The 18,071-nt window shown below is 36.1% G+C and overlaps 3 protein-coding genes and 1 long non-coding RNA gene across 6 annotated transcripts; 2 read left to right on the top strand and 2 right to left on the bottom strand.

Annotated features, from left to right (window-relative positions):
- The first annotated feature begins 582 nt into the window (after positions 1–582).
- Positions 583–9,046, top strand: LOC127958432 (cilia- and flagella-associated protein 251-like). Its single transcript, XM_052557298.1, has 20 exons — positions 583–1,090; positions 1,435–1,575; positions 1,692–1,801; positions 2,146–2,254; positions 2,478–2,558; positions 2,708–2,785; positions 2,866–2,910; positions 2,996–3,189; positions 3,380–3,568; positions 4,101–4,351; positions 4,583–4,734; positions 4,984–5,157; positions 5,256–5,440; positions 6,493–6,607; positions 6,761–6,924; positions 7,146–7,236; positions 7,406–7,549; positions 7,654–7,882; positions 8,004–8,084; positions 8,902–9,046. The coding sequence occupies exons 1-20, from the start codon at positions 848–850 to the stop codon at positions 9,024–9,026; spliced, it is 2,901 nt and encodes a 966-aa protein (XP_052413258.1). The 5' UTR covers positions 583–847; the 3' UTR covers positions 9,027–9,046.
- On the bottom strand, positions 8,010–9,354 carry LOC127958439 (uncharacterized). The gene is made up of 2 exons (XR_008154033.1): positions 9,207–9,354; positions 8,010–9,039 (listed from the first exon to the last, which is right to left on the bottom strand). It is a non-coding gene; the product is annotated as an uncharacterized LOC127958439 (long non-coding RNA).
- A 31-nt stretch (positions 9,355–9,385) lies between these two features.
- LOC127958438 (B-cell CLL/lymphoma 7 protein family member A) lies at positions 9,386–13,583 on the top strand. 2 transcript variants are annotated; one of them, XM_052557306.1, is made up of 6 exons: positions 9,386–9,590; positions 10,501–10,582; positions 10,990–11,083; positions 11,827–12,000; positions 12,081–12,178; positions 12,268–13,583. In XM_052557306.1, exons 1-6 carry the CDS (start codon positions 9,499–9,501, stop codon positions 12,331–12,333), a joined length of 606 nt encoding a protein of 201 aa, XP_052413266.1. In that variant the 5' UTR covers positions 9,386–9,498; the 3' UTR covers positions 12,334–13,583. The 2 variants fall into 2 exon arrangements, with proteins under 2 accessions (XP_052413266.1, XP_052413265.1); XM_052557305.1 differs by having other exon boundaries at positions 9,410–9,590; positions 10,987–11,083.
- A 96-nt stretch (positions 13,584–13,679) lies between these two features.
- LOC127958435 (DNA oxidative demethylase ALKBH2) lies at positions 13,680–16,264 on the bottom strand. 2 transcript variants are annotated; one of them, XM_052557303.1, is made up of 4 exons: positions 15,911–16,264; positions 15,415–15,666; positions 14,366–14,564; positions 13,680–14,250 (listed from the first exon to the last, which is right to left on the bottom strand). In XM_052557303.1, exons 2-4 carry the CDS (start codon positions 15,653–15,655, stop codon positions 13,923–13,925), a joined length of 768 nt encoding a protein of 255 aa, XP_052413263.1. In that variant the 5' UTR covers positions 15,656–15,666; positions 15,911–16,264; the 3' UTR covers positions 13,680–13,922. The 2 variants fall into 2 exon arrangements, with proteins under 2 accessions (XP_052413263.1, XP_052413262.1); XM_052557302.1 differs by having other exon boundaries at positions 15,947–16,242.
- Positions 16,265–18,071: the final 1,807 nt, after the last annotated feature.

The raw sequence follows: 18,071 nt of genomic DNA, 5'->3' as shown, positions 1-18,071 counted from the left end.
ACTCATAATAAACTGGATACTACAATGTTTATGGAAACCAGGGATACTTTATCAACTTTTTAAAAGTTCAATAAAGGTTTAAAATGAAAAAAGTGCAATTATACAAGTACTTGTTTATTAGCAGTGAAACTCTAGAAATGGTGTTATATGTTGTTGTTGTTTTTTTGTATGTTGCTCAAACTGCCATACACTGTAATCATTTGAATACCTGTTTGGTAACCATGAAAATGAAATAAAACAACATTGGCATTCACACTGGCGAATTTCAGTTAGTGTTCAGATGAGCTGGGCTGTTAGCATTTATTTATTTATGTAAGTAACTCACAATTTTTTTCCCGTCTAAAGATTTAACTTAAGTCTAAAGATTAAACAAATAATAATAATTTCGGATACTGGAGAACTACTTTATTCAGAAAGGATGTAAAAAATTGTTTTTGAACTTTTTATGAAAAAAAAATCCCGTATTTTCATAAAAAATATTACATTTTTGTACTTCACTCCTTTTAATGAAGGATTTTCCTGAGCAAAGCTGTACGTTGCCCTCCCACGTGACCGTATCTTAGCAACGGTAAGCGTGGGTAAGTAGAGTGAATAGGTAAAGAAAAACTAGACGTTCGCATTGGTAACAAGCAGTATTGCGTTCGTGTTCGTGTATTATTCAACTCAAAGTTTTTTTTTAAACAAACCTTTGGCATAGACACTGTTTTCGACTGCACATAGACTAAATTAGCCTGGCTAACCACCACGCGGAGAAGTTCTGTTCTGGTGTTTGCATCTGTAATATCGTGAATCTGGTTGTGGCCCGGACAAATTCTCCAGCTTTTCCTCTCGCAAGTCACACAGAACAATGTCAACGACAAACGGGACATCTACTGCATCTGACAGGGCAGATGCGGAAACTGAAGACGCAGGTGAGCAGATAAACACAGAAAATAATCAGATAGAGAAAGAAGTACACGACGAAGATGAAGATGGAAGAAATGAACTAACGTTATACAGTCTGCAAGAGGATGCTGCAGGTTCCCAAGTTTACACAGCCACATCACTGTCTGTCATTCCCAAGGAGTCCAGAACCAAAACTCACCCACTGGTAATGATTCGATCAAATCCATTTTAATATTTTTTTAAACAAAATATTAATTATCTTAAATAGTTCGTCCAAATAACTACAATGCAACTACAATGTTAAGTCACAGTATCTTCTAAAACTAAAAATATTTTATTTCACAGTGACAACATGTCATAAATAATGCATGGCTATTTTATGTAATGACAAGTGGTTTTAAGAGCTAACAATATTGAACAAGAAACAATAATGATCTTGTAAATGTAAAATTATTGTATTGTCAAAAAGGAAAAATGTGTTAATGCTGTACCTACTATACCTCAGTTTTTTCACACGTGTATCTAAATCTTTGTATTTTGTACTTGCAGGTCCTTGATTGGGCTTACGGGATGAATCAAACTCTACCTGTTCTCAGTCTGCAGGATGAAGACAGACTTGTCATCTTGTACATTTGTGCCCATGTTGCTGTCATGTATGATCACACATCCAATGCTCAGCATCTTTTACAAGTAAGGGGCTCATACTGCTACAAACTAAGAAAGTTAATTATGATGAAGTTAAATATGATCTAAAGTGTAAAATCCTATTGTTAAAATGTTGCTCATGTGTTGTTTGGTGTCTACAGGGCCACTGCAGTCCAATCACATGTTTGTGTGCTAGTGAAGACAGACGCTGGCTTGTGACAGCAGACATGGGCCAGGAGAGTCTGGTTATCATATGGGACGCTTATACAGGGTACATTCCATTTATACCGTACCGTTTGTATAAATCTGCTTGATGGTTCTGTTAAAGTCATTGTTTTGTGGCGTACATCCAAGTTAAATGGAAATAAATAAATGTTGGGCTGGATTTGGTTCAATTTATTGATTGTTAATTGGATGGAGGCAAATCAGCTGAATGTGAGCTTGCAGTCGATTGTAAGAAAGGGGATTTGTAAGAGAGAGAAATCTGTTGTTTCAATGTAAAATCAAGTTATGACATTTCGATTAAGAATTATGAAGTCATTCACAGTAATATCTATGAATTTACTAAACAGACAGGCTGAATTTCTTTTCTTTCCGATCCATAAAATGTTGCAGGATTCCTGTGCGGACACTGTTTGACTGTCATCCAGAGGGTGGAGTATCTGCCATGGCCCTATCAAAGGATTCAAAATACCTGGTGACTGTTGGAGCTGGAGCAGTACAGGTCTGAAACCTCACGCTTTATGCTGTCTAATATAATATTTTTTACAATAGACTCACTGTAGATATCTTATGTTGTCTTAGATGCACCGATGAGGAGCGATGTATTCCCAGCATCTATTATGTGTTTAATAAAGATGATTGGAGTAAAAATATCAAAAGAAACCACAGAATATTATCACTGGCTACAAATACACTGATCAATGTACTTTTTTTCTGTGCATCAGCGAGTGTGTATTTGGAACTGGACAGATGAAAGTGAAAGCCCAGAATGCCAAGTTGACCTCAGCCCAAAATATGGTTTCCAGGTATGTTGCAGCACTGATGTGGTTTTTACACAGAGGTGACACATAGAGGGTTCAAAAGCAACAATGTCTTAATTACACTTTGATTGTTTCTTTATGAATACTGGTTGTCACATCAAATATCAAATAAATTTTTTTCCATGTTTTCCCAGAATCAACTACTTTTTAATCCCTTTGACAACACACAGTTGGTCAGCAACAGCAGCACTCAAATTCTCTTCTACAACTGGGTAGGAATTAATTCATTATTTAAATTTCTGATTTACTGTTTTAGTGTTCTTTATATATAATAATACATTCTGCTGCTCAGGAAAGGGGACATCTGGAATACTCAGCTCCCGAAATTACCGACAAGGTTGGCAGAATCATTTTTTGTGCTGTTTTGATGTTTTTCTTCTCTGTCACTGGCATTGACCTCTTGCAAATCTGTCACCATTCAGACCTTCAATATGGTGCTAGGTTCCCTGAGCCAGTCCATCTTCTACTATGATGCTGTTGCTTTTACAGCCACCTCAGCTGGGAATATAGTTCTCTGGAACAAGCAAACTCAATCTCATCAACCAGTAGTGAGGAAAGCTGTAAAACTTGTGCCTCTCCAGAAGGAAGCAATCACTGTACTGACTTTGATTGACAGGTATATATGACACATAGATACAGAATATGGCAAATGAGTGCATTAGTATTTTTTTCTTCCAATAAATTCCAGTAATCCTAAAGCCTATTACATTTTCACTTGCTGTATGTAACACCTTGCTATGCATTTAATGGTTTTTGTTTTTGTCTATCTGACATTATTTTATAAAAAATATGTGTATACTGTCAAGTTTTATAGTAACAGGTGATGTGAATGGCCACATCAAATTCTATGATGGAAATCTCAAGCTCATCAACGTGTACAATGAGTTTAGTTTGGTTCCTATCAGCTCCATCTCCTTTTCCAAAGAAAAGCCGTCCATTAGCGACCCGGGATATTCAAAAGACTGCACACTGGATGCCAAGCCATTTGTCATAAGGTGGGGGACACATGCATGTCAGCATTATATATAAGAATTATTTTATATATTTTCTTTATTTTTGTATTTTTTAGAAAGAAACTTTCCTTCACTGAATTAGCATTTCAAGTCCTCAGTTAGAAGCAAAAACTGCTAACAACAGTGTTAACTGGACTGAATGCACCAATCCATGTAACAAAGTACATTTAGATCTTAAATTTATGTTTAAAGAGGGAAACTTTATCATTTATTCCCCCTAGTGTAATTCCAAACCTTTATGACTTTTTTTTCTCTGCTGAACATAAAAAAAGATATTTTGAAAAATGTTGGTAACTATTGACTTCCATTTATATGGACAACATATTGAAGCATTCTCAATATATCGTCTTTTGTGTTCCACAGACAAAGTTAATTTGTAAAGATTTGGAACAACTTGAGGATCAGTACATGATGTCAGGATTGTTTTTTTTGGGGGGGTTGAACTGTCTCTTTAAAGTATGGTCAGTTGTAAACTCTGTAATGCAATAAAATGTTTCTCTCCCTCCATTTACAGAAATTTTGTTGTCTCCACAACTCATGCAACTGCAGTACATGTAAATGCACAGAGAAATGTTTCACAGACCCTTCTAAAGGAACATGCAGAACCTCTAGAAGCAGTTGCCTGCCATCCTAAACAGTCACTAGTAGCTATGGGCAGCCACAGTGGGACCATTAAGGTTTGGGATTATGAGCATAAAGAAGCAGTCTGCAGCAGGGTTTTCCAGCCCCACAAACAGATCCAGTGTATTACCTATGATCCACAAGGTGAACTAGAAAACAAGACCTCATTCATATTATAATACAGTTAATATATGTAAAAAACATTTTACATTTCTTGTTGTATAATGGCACATTGTCTGATTTAAGAGTTTAAGACTGCTTGCATTCGATTTATACAACATATTAAAAAAAATTTTTACAATAGCAAATGTTTGTATGGATGATGTGATTATATACTATCCCAGTATGCATGTCTATGAATTTGTCATGTTCTAGGTTTTTACCTAGCAGTGGGCTTTGCCAGTGGGGCTCTGCAGATTGTTGATGCCTGTACACTTCAGAGTGATGGTAAAGAGTGTTTCCACTACAGTCAGGACAGCATTACCCATCTAACTTTTTCTCAGGACTCACGCTACCTGGCTGCCGCAGTTAGTAGGAGTTGGATTTTTCTTTTAGTTCAGTTTGTACTGCCCATTTCAGCACAGACTGTTATGTGAACCTGTCACATTGAGAAATAATGTGAAAAGAATATTTTAAATATGACTGTTTTTGGCACAGAAACATTGCTAAGATTTTAAGTGGACCTCAAGGATAAAAAAAAATTAATGTTCGAGATTTAATGAGGGCATTTTTGTTATGTAGATCTATATTTTCTTTTTGTATTTTTCTTATTTCAGGACACTGGAAAAGCTGTGACGTTGCTCCTTCGATGTAAAGAGGGGACCCAGGAGGTTTGGAAATACCAGGGCAGGCACCACTCGCATTATAAACCCATTCAGGACCTGCTGTTTGGAGTGGATTTAGACAGCAGTCAGCCTCGCCTCCTCTCTCTTGGCATGGATCGCTGGCTGGTGAGTCCCTGTGTTCCTGTATGATCTTGCACCCTTGGTATGCGTTTAACTTGTTGACCTGTGCTAAACGTATCATCTATCCTGTCTGTTCTGAACAGGTGGAGTATGATCTGCAGAATAGTGGTGAAGATGGGTTGTTGATTTTGAGTTCTGAACGTATCGAGCAGAGTGCTGTGCCCACCTGCATGGTGTGGTATCCTCCTTTGACACCTGAACACTTCCTCCTTACAGCTTCCAACCTGTATAAGATGAAGCTTTTCAATGCTACCTCCAAAATGTGCAGGTTTGCAGTCTTCCTATAGGCAGAACAAATAGAAATATCACTGAAATAACAGCAATCTGGTTGATATGTTTGCTGAATTTCAAATGAACCAAAAGTCAAACAATTCTGTCTCAATATGATTTGTAGATAAATTAAAATTGAATTTTAAATTAAAATGGAAACCCAAATTGGATAATATAATGGAGTTTCGAGGATATTTTTTTATATGGAATTTTAAAGGGAAATAAGTTAGTTATTCTGTTATGGCTATGGACAAAGGAACGGAAGACAAATCCTAAGTACATTTTTCATCATAAGTGAAGGGAAATGACTTCATGTTAAGTGAGGTAATACTAATGTGAAGGTCAGTGGACTTACAGGTTTCCTGAAGCCCAAAATAATGAATGAGGACCCAACGGGGAAATAATAATAGTCTGGTTTTATCGCTTGGATGTTTGAAGTAAAACACACTGAATAATATTTATCACAATTTTATGCATAGCTAGTGTAAACACAATGTAAACAAGGTAATAAGAAATAGAATGGCCCTCTTTAACATTCTAAAACTTAAATAACACAGTATTATTTATTGAATTGGGTTAGGATAACATATCTGTAAATTATTTTATGCTCAAATTGGGATTATAAAAACTGAAGCAGGAATGCTATATATGTGATGCTCTAATGCTATATTTCCAAATATATCAGCAAAGCCACAGACCAAGTGGCAAAAATAATTACAGCACTAAAAGTAGCATGATTCATACAACATTTCAATAAACAAAAAGTTAACACTGAAGAAATAAAATTTTAGACATATATTGTTAGTCACTCCCTTATTTTTCTGTTTCTATGCAAATATACTACAATAAAGCCACAGCAGTGTTTTGTTATTAAATGAATGCAAGTTTTCAATAAATGTTTCAGTCAGTGAGATTTGATTTATTTTCTGAATAAACAGTATGTTTTTGAAAAAAAAAAAAAAAACAGACTCAAATTGAATTAACTCATAAAAAAAAAAAAATTCTCTCTCTGATTTTGCATATCTGTTTTTGATATTGTGCTTTATACAGAAAAACAGTCTTCGGGCCATCTTATGGTTCTCCAGTGAAAAAGATGGCCATCCTACCTTCATCTAAGGATGGTGACCCTAATTCTCGTTACATGGCATATATAACACAAGATAAGGTATAAAGTGTTTTTAAGGCCCTATAAAATAAACCAAAATTTCATTAATTACTCTTCTGTAACTGAATCATTCCAGTTTTATTGCCTTTACTATTTAGATTTAATGTTTTAAATCTCCTTTTCATTCCTGTTTTTTTTCCCCTTTTGATGTAGGTTGGCATTCAGATTTTGCCTCTGGATGGAAACCCTCACAAGTCCTTTGCAATGATCTGTCACTCAACAGGCGTGTCAACTCTGGCTTGCTCGTATGATGGTAGATATGCTTTTACTGCTGGAGGACAAGACTGCACCGTCTTCTCATGGGAGCTCAATTTGTCGTGAGTTTTGAGAACATGTGTCCAATGCAGAAATCCACTGTTTTTTGCAGCTGACTACTCAACTAATTCATAATATATAATGCAGTTGTTGCTTAACGAATATGAGGTCATGAAATATATGTGTATAATAATAGTATAGTTTAAAAGTAGTATAATGAATTTTAGGATTGTAACTGTGTTTGCAACCTCACAATTCTGTTTTTACATTTGCATATATGAAGATCATTGGAGGCATCAGCAGCTCTAGGAGGGAAAGACATGGTGCCCTTCTACAATCTTCTGGAAGGAGGGAGAGATGGACAACTCTTCAGGGTTTGAGATCTCTCTTCTAATCCTTTGTTTTTTTCTCGTTGTCCTTAATGTATTTTTTAGCAGTTTTTCAGGATTTACCTAATTTTATCTTAATAATCAGCTTAATATTGCTCTCTTAACATTTACCAGGCCTACCAATAGACAGCAAATCTTATGATTTGTCCTTTAGGAGATGGAGGAATATTTTTACTACTGTCAACTACAAAATCAGGACCTTGACACCATGGAAACACGGCTTGTGTCCACACGCATACCTCTAGCTGATGTGCCCTTCTTAATGAGAGCGCTTGGCTTCTATCCAACAGAGCAAGAGGTACAAGTGTTGTTGCAATCACAGTTGATTCTACCATACAGGACTGTCATCGATGGGTCAGCTACCACTCAATCTTTTGTCAACATATTTTTGTTTTGTTGAAGCTGGAAGACATGCAAAATGAGGTGAAGTTCAGCCGCTATGCTGAGACCAGAAATTACGTGACGGACATTGATTTGGAGGAGTTCATTAAGCTGTATGTCAACCACAGACCTGCCTCTGGCATTGCCAGACAGGAGCTGTGCAATGCCTTCCAGGTGCTTGGAAAGCCAGACGAAAGGGGCAGATATACAATTGACAGAGACGAACTGCTGGAGTTACTGCAGGCTAGAGGTAATGCATTTTTATGAGCTTTACCAATACTTTACATTTGGTATCTTGCAATATGAGATACCAGATACATTATAATTAACGGAAAAAGACTAGAATAGTAAATACTTGTAATTCATTTCAGGTGAACATATGACTGAGGATGACTTGGCTGAATGCTTTACAACGCTTGTAGGTATTAGTGGAGAGGGAGCCAGTTGCACAGGTAGGCAAAACTCCTGTGAACCACCATACTGATGGACAAATGTGAACTTGGACCACAAAACCAATCATAAGGGTCCATTTTTATGTTTCACATGGATGTATGTTTTGTTAGGATGGGACAATTTTTGGCTGAGATACAACTATTTGAAAATCTGTAACATGATGGTGCAAAAAAAAAATCTAAATATTGAGAAAATCAATCAAATTAAGTTCTTAGAAATCCATATTACGTTTTGATATATTTACGGTAGGTATGATAAAAAATCTTCATGCAACATGATCTTTACTTAATAACCTAACAATTTTTGGCATAAAAGAAAAATCGATAATTTTGACCCAATGTATTGTTGTCTATCGCTACAAATATACCTGTGCACCTTAAACTAAATTTAATGGCTTTCTTCCTGAATGTTAAGTCTGACATCACACGTCAGCGTTTCAAGGTCTCAAAAGCAAACAGTGCTAACATACAGTACATAACACAGTGGACTGTAGAATAACTGACAATCATGATCCTAACCTTTATCTCCATTCTAAAATCTCAGGTGGCCAGTGATTTGAATATTGGTGTGCAGGATGCCATTAGACATGACCGTTTTTAAATCTTAGATTAAAGATGTACCATAAACAAACAGTGGTCTGTGTTCAAAGCACTGTGTTCAAAAGTGTGAATAATACTGTAGCTTGTCATTGTAGATGTTATACTGTCATCTGAACTGTATTAACATAACTTTCTTGAGGTCAAGGAATGTTTTGCCAAAAAGGTTGAAAGTTAATTTCAAAATGTACCAATTTTGACTACTGTCTGTCCCGTACAGAATCTCTACTTGGGAGCATGCTGCCTCCTGAAATCAGCATGGACACATTTGCCACAGATATCTTGGGGTTTTCTGAAGCCACCCAGGAACTTCCTCAAGAACATGGGCACGATGACGATCTGTAGCATCTGAAGCTTTCTGAAACAAATCATTTGAAACAAACATTTCTTTGATCGCATTACATTATTCTTGTGGTTACTAGACTGTTGCTTTGGTGTATTTTCACATTTGCTTGTTTTTACTTTTCTGGAACGCAGATGGAGATAAAATCATACGGAAATAAACGTTGTTGTTGGACGACATACTGTCGATTGTCGGTCTCCATTTTTTCCAGATACGCGTGTAAAACATGTGTGGATGTCGTAGTCATCGTTTCGATTTGATCGTCTCACTCCACAAACTGTTAAATATCGTTCTCTGTGCTCTTTTCGCTAGACAAAGGAGCGAAAGGCGAAGCCGCATTGACCGAGTCTCTCATGCTTTCAGGGCATTTGGCGTCAGCGCAGGCGCACAAACCCCGCCTCTCTCCTGTGCTGTGTGCATTCGCATTGTGTCTAAACAGGCAGCGAGCAAAAAGATATTTTACCAACAGCAGTAATGTCGGGCAGGTCGGTTCGAGCGGAGACGCGGAGCAGGGCGAAAGATGACATCAAGCGGGTTATGGCTGCAATTGAAAAAGTGCGGAGATGGTAAGAGAGAGCGTCTAGCCGTTAACGAACAGCACAGACAGCTTGTGGGGGAGGAGAGACAACGAGAAACAATGAAATGAAAGGAAAGAGACCGTTTTTTCCACTCCAATTTCATTCAGATGTACTGTTTCTGCGTTTCTTCGCGCGGCTGCTCTTTTTGTCGGCTTTTAAAGATTTAGTTTGGAAAAATTTAGATCGCATTTTTTCTTCCATTAAATTTTTATGTGGGTTGAACCTAGAAGCCATTTCGTTGCAGTCACATGAAGGCTTTGCTGTTTGAGCCTGTAATGCCGGCTGAATAGTAACCGAACGGGCTGACTTGAGGAACTCGAGACATGCATCCGTGCCGAACAAAAAAGTGCCGCTGAACGGATGTTTGACTCTTTCATCTCATCTGAGAGCAAGTGACTCGCGCTCCTGAGCGACGGCGCGCGTGAGAAGAGTTTAATCCACGCGCGGAGCTTTAAACTCAGGCTTCGCCTCCACTTTCACACACACCTAAACATTTAGCTTAAACTGCTCAACTTAAATCACAATACATTTTACAAGAAAGGTCATTAGATTAAATTTAACCCCAACAATAGTATCTTTCCAAACTTTAAAATACTAAAATGATTTTAACGTGGTATCAGTTTAAATGTAATTATGGTAACTAGTATTGTTCTGCACAACCATTCTCCACTAAAGACTTGACCTCGCTTTATAATCTGTATATTTATAGAGTATAGATGCATTGTTGATATCCGCGACAGTTTATATTCTTTAAATATATATTCTCTTTCTATATATATATTACACAATGAATAGAGATGCCTATAAATGTAAATGTTTAAATAATTAATCCTCTGTTAAACTCATTTGTTTTCGGTCTCCTTTGACTTTGATATCTAACAATGTCATGCATCTCCAGGGAGAAGAAATGGGTGACTGTTGGAGACACGTCACTGCGAATCTACAAGTGGGTACCAGTGACAGAGCCCAAGTCAGATGATGTAAGTCATCTTTAATCACCATGATAAACTTATTGCAATTCTTTTTGATACCAGTTACCCAAAAAAAATTAAATAAAAATTATGTTATGGCCAATATAACAGATCAATCTTTTTCAATCTCTTATTCCCAAAAATGAATACAATAATACTAAAACGGGGATTATTGGCATTAACATACTGATATAATATTGTGATGTTAAATATCTTGATGTATTTTTTTTTCAATTAGTAAAGGTACATTCATACTGTCATTGAGGTTACTAGTGCCATTTATTTATTTATTTGCTGGTGGCCCAGATCATTAAATGTTTTAGTTGTAGCGTTACAAATACAAGGCAATATTTTCTACACTGTATATTTTAAATTTTAATTTGTTCATTTGAAAATGCCCTTTTGTCACACAGAAGAGCAAGAAAAAGAAGAAAGGAAAAGATGACAAATATGGTTCTGAGGTCACGACCCCTGAGAACAGCTCTTCTCCTGGAATGATGGATATGCATGGTAATGCTCTAGACCTGACAGTTATCAGGCGCCAATCACACAATAATTCTCAGTCCATTTTAGGCTATGTGACTTGACAATTATTGTAAATTAAAGTAATTTTTAAACCAAATTGTGATCTTTGGTATTCCCAAACAGTTGATCTATTATGGATTCCTGAAATATTTAAGTATGCCAGAAAGTACCTGTAAATTCATATCAATTATGCATTTTGAAATATTATTATTATTATTAGTGCTGTCAAAAGATTAATCGCATCCAAAATAAAAGTTTTGATTTACAAAATGTGTATACATAAATACACATGCATTTATATATTTAAGAAAAATGTAATGTTTCTATATTAAATACAATTATATATGATATAATTTATATTGATATAAATATATACATGCAAATACATGTAAAAGTTTTCAAAATATATGCTGTGTGTGTCTTTATATGTAAATAAATATACACTGTACACATGCATATATTGTGTAAACAAAAACTTTTATTCTGGATGCGATTAATCATTTGACAGCACTAATATTATTATTATTAATAGCTTTCAATGGGCCATTATCCTTCTTAACCAACAGAGCGGGGTTGTTGAAACAGTTTTACTACACATTAATTGATGTTGATTGTTGTTCTATCTTGTAACTATCTATTAACAATTATATGCTGCATGAAAGTTTTTCAGGCATCTCTCAAATCATTTGTAACACCCTGTTAATCATGTTTCTCTTTTCTACATACAGATGATAACAGTAACCAGAGCTCCATTGCAGACTCCTCTCCACTGAAGCAAGAGACCAGCAACAACACTAGTCCTGTACCTGAACCCATGGCAGCTTCTCAGAATGACAGCAATGACTTGAAAAGTGACCAATATCCTTCCAAACAGCCTTCATCTGTTCAAGATCATAAAAATGGTTAGTGACCCATTATCCGCTTTCATCTATCTGTGCTGTTGGATTTTAGGGGATCTCTAATAGCACTTCTTTACTTTCAGAACAAAACCACTGCTCATCAGAATCTATAACAGCCAAAAGGGACAGCAAGTCACAGGGGGATTCCGAACACTTTTTAGACTCTTCCAAATCAGCCCAGGTACATGCGCATCACTTGCATCAAAGTAAAACATTTATATCTCGGTGGTATTTTCTGCTTTATAACTAATTCAGTGGTTTCTTTTGAAGGATTTGGAAGATGGTGCTCCTCCAAGCAAAAAAGGGAAAATCGATTCTTCCTCTGAAGAAAGTTAACTATCTTCTGCCAGCTGTCAGACATCACAACATAGGAGGTTTTCTTCAGTTCTGCACTCTTCCCTACTACCATCTATTCACTTTAATCCAGAAAACCCGTCTCTTGCGGTCATTTTTAGTGTGGAGGGCAGGTCGGGATCATCATTATCTGAGTAATGAATCAAGCTGTGAGATATTGAACTGATTCTAAAACAGATCTTGCTGTCCTACAATCACTACATGCTATTTCTTTTGCTAAGATCAGTATTGTCAATTGAAACGGCACTGGAACCGCCATAGTTTTTCCAAATTGGCATTGATATCAACTGCCATTTGCAATTAAAAAAAATTAGTATCACTCACCTTTTCTTGTTCACTCAGGAAGGTCAACACACTGTTTTATAAATCACGCTGAAAGTAACTGATTTCTGCTGCTGTAGTTTAGTGAGATTTCACCACAAGTAGCTAAATATAAAGAAAGGCAAATGGTACTAGTCACAAGTTATCCAACTTCTCCTGTGAAGACCATAGCTTGTAGCATAGGACCTGCTTGGTTGAGCACATTTGTGTTACTTCGAAAATGAATTTTTCATTCCTTTTGTCTCATCTGTCTACACAATTCTCCAAGTGCCAACATTTTGGTTTCTTTTTTTTTTTTTCAAAGACAACTTTTCCTTTGCATTAATGTACAACTTAAACTGTGGCTGGCATTCATACCAAGCTTTGAAATGCTGGTTGCCATTTCAACAGCACTACAACCTTCCGGCGTCCACAAGGGATACAATAATAGCACCACATTGATACATGAAATTCACAAATTACTGTTTCTTTCAGCAGCAACTGTACTGACCGCATGCGTCGTCGTCCAAGGAAAAACCTGACATTGATTAGATTGTAACACAGCCAGGTAATGGGTAGATAGCTGTGCGAATACCTCATACTCAGTCCAGCAGTGCTGGAATGTAAACACTAAGTATGACTTTCTCGAAATGTTACTTATGCTTGAAAAATAAAATGTATATATTTATACAAATACGTTTTTGCTACCCTTATGGTTTTGCCACAGTCTTTCGCCAAACTATTGCCTTCTGTAGTTCAATCTTTGAAACCTTAAGCAAAATGTATTCATTGGGAACATATTGTTTTTTTTTCTTTCCCAGTCTATAATAGAAATGTCTTGTACAGAAGTATGGTTGTGTCTAACCTATTTATTCCACATGTAGTTTATTGGTTTTCTAAAAAAAACAAATAAAATATTTCCTTTGAAAGCTCTTGAAAGTGCATTTTGTTGCCAAATATCAAACCTGAATTTGCTCTAAATAGCAAAGATGAGCTTGAAGCTTGATTTTCTGAGATCACAGTACACATTTTACTGGACAGGAGTTTAATGACAATTTAATCATAAAACATGAAGACTAAATCATAACATGAAGATGTGAAAAGAAAGTGAAACTGATGCTGTAAGTGTGCTAAAACCCAACATGGGTTCAGTGCAGATGTGTTAATGTGAGATATGCTTACTAACTTTTTACACAGCTTTCACACACGTTTTGAAAGAAAAACTAACATGACCCACATCATCAGTACCTGGTAAGATACTAAAACAACTATCACTCTATTTTAATGCCAGTTTTCTGTCTGTTTTTCACTATGCGTCTGAAAGTGAAGTTGATGCGTGGCATTTTGACCTTTTTCCTGACTGGAAGACTGTGATACCAGTATGTGTTTGTGGGGTAGTTCATGAGTAGTAGACTCCCATGAGCCAGCTCCAGCTTCACTGGCTCAATCTGACGCTTGCTAGAACCAGTCCGTGCATCCTTATGACGGAAAATGAAGTCACGGGCAGCCCCTAGAGATACAGAGGCTATAGGACAGGCAGGATCGAGTTCCCGTTCATCATCCCGATGCTCTCCAATGTGATCATGACCATCATTATATCTGATGGTGCAAACACAAACCAAAACCACACTTTCCTCACTTTGAAAGAACATCATTTCTTTCAAAAGAAACAGGACAGTGATGTCTACATGTCAACAGCAGACAGTTTAATTACCTGTTTATTAAAACAAAGTTGAACGAATGGCCTGTTGCCCTGGTAACAGCATCTCGAATGCGTTCCAAAGTGGGAGTCCATGGTTTAGCCAGGAGATGGACTCCAGAGAAAGAGTACATCAGTCCTTCGTCGCCGTATGTTGCTTGCTTTCTTGGAACACTGTAAGACTTTCCATACACTTGTAGTTTAGCTTGGTCACCTTTATCACCGAGAAAATGGAATGGAAACAAAAAACATTTCAATCAACAGGATACAGGGCTATATTAATATGGCTCACAGCATATTATACAAGTATAATAATGAAGTTGGATTGTTTAGCAAGATAATACTTTATGTATGTTTCCTGTACCTGTAAAACCAATATACATATTCTAAAGCTTGGTGTCAGGACGTTTATACATTTATATTTTTGCTCAACAAGGACACATTAATTTATTACGTGAACACAGACTTATAGTGTTGCAAAGTATTTATATTTCAAATAAATGCTTTATCAAAGAATCCAGAAAAAAGTGCATAATTTGTACAAAAATATTAGCAGCACAGCTGTTTTCATCTTTGATAATAATAAATGTTTCTTAATCACCAATGTGACACTGAAGTGTCGTCCTGTCAAAATACAGGAATAAGTAACATTTTAAAATATGTGACCCCGGACCACAAATATAGTTGTAGCAAAAGCCCCCCATTCCCCCCCCAACCCCCCAAAAAAACATGTATGGGCCATATTATCTATTTTTCTTTTATGCCAAAAATCATTAGGATATTAAGTAAAGATATTTTGTAAATTTCCTAGCATAAATACAAAAACTCAGTTTTTGAGAAATCGACCCGTATGACTGGTTCTGTGGTCCAGGGTCACATATATTAAAATAGACAATATAATTTTTTTAATTATAATAATTAACAAGATTACTGTTTTATTGTATTTTGATCCAATAAAAGCAAACTTGGTGACCATTAGAGATCTCTTTCAGGAACATTAGGAAATCTTACTGATCCCAATCTTCTGAACATTAGTGTACATGATACAAAGGTGCCTTCAATACCTGTAAAATACTCCACCTCCTCTTCTAACTGGTTAAAAAGGTGATCAGCCTCCTCTTTGTCAAACAGCAAACTGTAGTCACAGTCCAGGCCGTCTGCCTCAATCTTCTGCCAGGGGATGGGATGAGAAAACTCCTCTTCCACCTCACATTCCTCTTTGTATTTCTTGAACGTTTCCTCCGTTTCCCATTCATCTGCCTCAACAGCAGATCTTTTTCTGTGCCGAGTTACAAACTTATCCATCTATTATACACCTGTAAGACAAAACAAAGAACTCACTTTTCAGATTGCCTGGTGCTATTTTCTAAACCACTTTTAAATGTAAACACGTTACGGTGTCCACATCTGCATATATATCATGCACAAATATAAGAGAAATATAGCGGACAGCAAACCATGAAAAGTGCACTATGGTCATCAATGTTTTGGTGGGTGTTAGTACACGTGAAAAGCGGCAGCACAGCCCACAGCCTTATTTACGTACGTGCATTATCTTACCGAAATTTTGGGAAAACATTCAGTATGGTCTCCTACCTCAGTTGCGTTTATATGTGATAAATCGCCCACGTCCACACTACATAGCTTAACGTTCAAATTCTGTCACAATTTTGTTTTATTTCCAGCTTTCGCACTGGTGGCATACCACCGGAAATGTGCGTCCACGTCACTACCGATGTCATTCACGTGACTTACAGTAGGCTACTTTACTTTTAGATGGTTATATATTGTACAAATGGTCTAACTGTGAAAACCATGTAATCAAACATCATGCTGCCTGCGAGGGTAAATAGTGAGCCCAAATAGCCACGTTTTAAGATTAACCTACAGACGTTTTAGGTTTAAGATTACATTTGAACGAACTGGTGCATCTCAATAAATTAAAATGTCTTGGAAAAAAATCATTAATTTCGGTAATTCAACTGAAATCGTGAAACTCGTGTATTAAATAAATTCAATGCACAGTGAAGTTTAAGTCTCTGGTTCTGTTAATTGTGATGGGTTTGGCTCACATTTAACAAAAACACACCAATTCACTATCTAAACAAATTAGAATATTTCATAAGACCAATAAAAAATAAAAAAAAATTTTTTTTGTGAATTGTTGGCCTTCTGGAAAGTATGTTCATTTACTATACATGTACTCAATTGATAGGGCTCCTTTACTCCTTCAATTCGGCGTGGCATGGAGGTTTGTGGCACTGCTGAGGTGGTATGGAAGCCCAGGTTTCTTTGACAGTGGCCTTCAGCTGATCTGCATTTCTCCACCCTTGAATTAATTTTGCTTGAGAATCCTAAAGGCTGCGGTTCTCTCAGTTGGTTGTGCATGATTTTCTTTCACACTTTTTCCTTCAACTTTCTGTTAACATGCTTGGATACATCACTCTGTGACCAGCCAGCTTCTTTGCCAATGAATCCTTGTGAAGGGTGTCAATGATTGTTTTCTGGAAACTGTCAGATCAGCAGTCTTCCCGATGATTGTGTATCAAACTGAGAGACAGTTTTGAAGGCTCAGGAAACCTGGTGTTTTGAGTTGATTAGTTGATTGGCATGACACCATATTCAAATTAGTTGAGATAGTGAATTTTTATTTGGATGATTTTGGCTCACATTTAACAAAAACCCACCATTTTGTTTAATGTGAGCCAAAATCATCAAAATTAAAAGATCCTAAGACTAATTCTACTTCAGTCTGTGTGGATTACATTTATTTAATACACATGTTTCACAATTTGAGTTGAATTACTGAAATAAATTAACTTTTCCACGAAATTCAAATTTATTGAGATGCACCTGCATTCATGGTAGAAACAAGAATAGCAACAGTAAATTAACAAGTTAAATTATTCATTAATTATTAAATGTAACAGTTATCAAATTGTGATAACTATTCAGAACTGTGGACAGCCATCACTACAGAGTTTGCAAAGACAACCATTTCAAAAGTGCAAAACTTTATTCACTGTTGTGAAGATAGTCATTTTTGACAAAAATGTTTCCATTATAACAGATTATTTTCAATTCATGTGTGTTACCTAAATAAGGCTGAAATGGTTACATTTATTTATTTCATTAATCCACTTAGGTTAATACTGTGCAAAAAAATACTATGATTGAAAAACAGAGAATAAGGAATGAAAATCTTCAGTCCTGTCTTCTTAGCAGACTACTCCACATTTTCATAATCATTGTCAGTGCAGTTTGCATACGTCTCGTCAGCTTGTGTGGCACTGTTCATATAAATTGCAACCTTATTTTCAGGCCTATTGATGTAAACTGAAGAACACTGTCCTGAAAACAAATAAATAAATAGTGATATAATAATAATAATAATAATAATAATAATAATAATAATAATAATAATAATAAAAGTATTACTTATGTATATTTTTTAATTATACACTCACTTTTTCCTTTGGAGACATTTTTTCTGAACTCATGGTCATTCTCTGTAGCAGAAAGGGAATAACTACAATGTCTTATGTTTGTCAATGTCTTTCAATGTTTTTTTTATACATTAATTTGGTCTGTACATCAAATATTAGTATTATAAGCTGTAAAACAAGAAATAGTAATTCAATCTACCATAGATGGTTTGATCTTTGTTGGCATCTTGAACTGTCATCACAATGAAAGAAAGAAAACGTTTAAAACAGGATCT

The sequence above is a fragment of the Carassius gibelio genome, chromosome B5 (genome assembly GCF_023724105.1).
Source record: "Carassius gibelio isolate Cgi1373 ecotype wild population from Czech Republic chromosome B5, carGib1.2-hapl.c, whole genome shotgun sequence".
Lineage (NCBI taxonomy): Eukaryota > Metazoa > Chordata > Actinopteri > Cypriniformes > Cyprinidae > Carassius > Carassius gibelio.
This window is presented reverse-complemented; position numbering and strand designations above follow the sequence as displayed.

Bases quoted from the DNA above. Each gene is read 5' to 3' on its own strand.
- LOC127958432 (XM_052557298.1), top strand. From the start codon at position 848: ATGTCAACGACAAACGGGACATCTACTGCATCTGACAGGGCAGATGCG. The intron at 5,441-6,492 runs GTTTGCAGTCTT...TGCTTTATACAG, and splicing joins GCTACCTCCAAAATGTGCAG to AAAAACAGTCTTCGGGCCAT. The intron at 7,237-7,405 runs GTTTGAGATCTC...TTTGTCCTTTAG, and splicing joins GAGATGGACAACTCTTCAGG to GAGATGGAGGAATATTTTTA.
- LOC127958438 (XM_052557305.1), top strand. From the start codon at position 9,499: ATGTCGGGCAGGTCGGTTCGAGCGGAGACGCGGAGCAGGGCGAAAGAT. The intron at 9,591-10,500 runs GTAAGAGAGAGC...ATGCATCTCCAG, and splicing joins ATTGAAAAAGTGCGGAGATG to GGAGAAGAAATGGGTGACTG. The intron at 10,583-10,986 runs GTAAGTCATCTT...TTTGTCACACAG, and splicing joins CAGAGCCCAAGTCAGATGAT to AAGAGCAAGAAAAAGAAGAA.
- LOC127958435 (XM_052557303.1), bottom strand. From the start codon at position 15,655: ATGGATAAGTTTGTAACTCGGCACAGAAAAAGATCTGCTGTTGAGGCA. The intron at 14,565-15,414 runs GTATTGAAGGCA...TCGGTGATAAAG, and splicing joins GGAGGTGGAGTATTTTACAG to GTGACCAAGCTAAACTACAA. The intron at 14,251-14,365 runs GTAATTAAACTG...TTGCACCATCAG, and splicing joins AACTTTGTTTTAATAAACAG to ATATAATGATGGTCATGATC.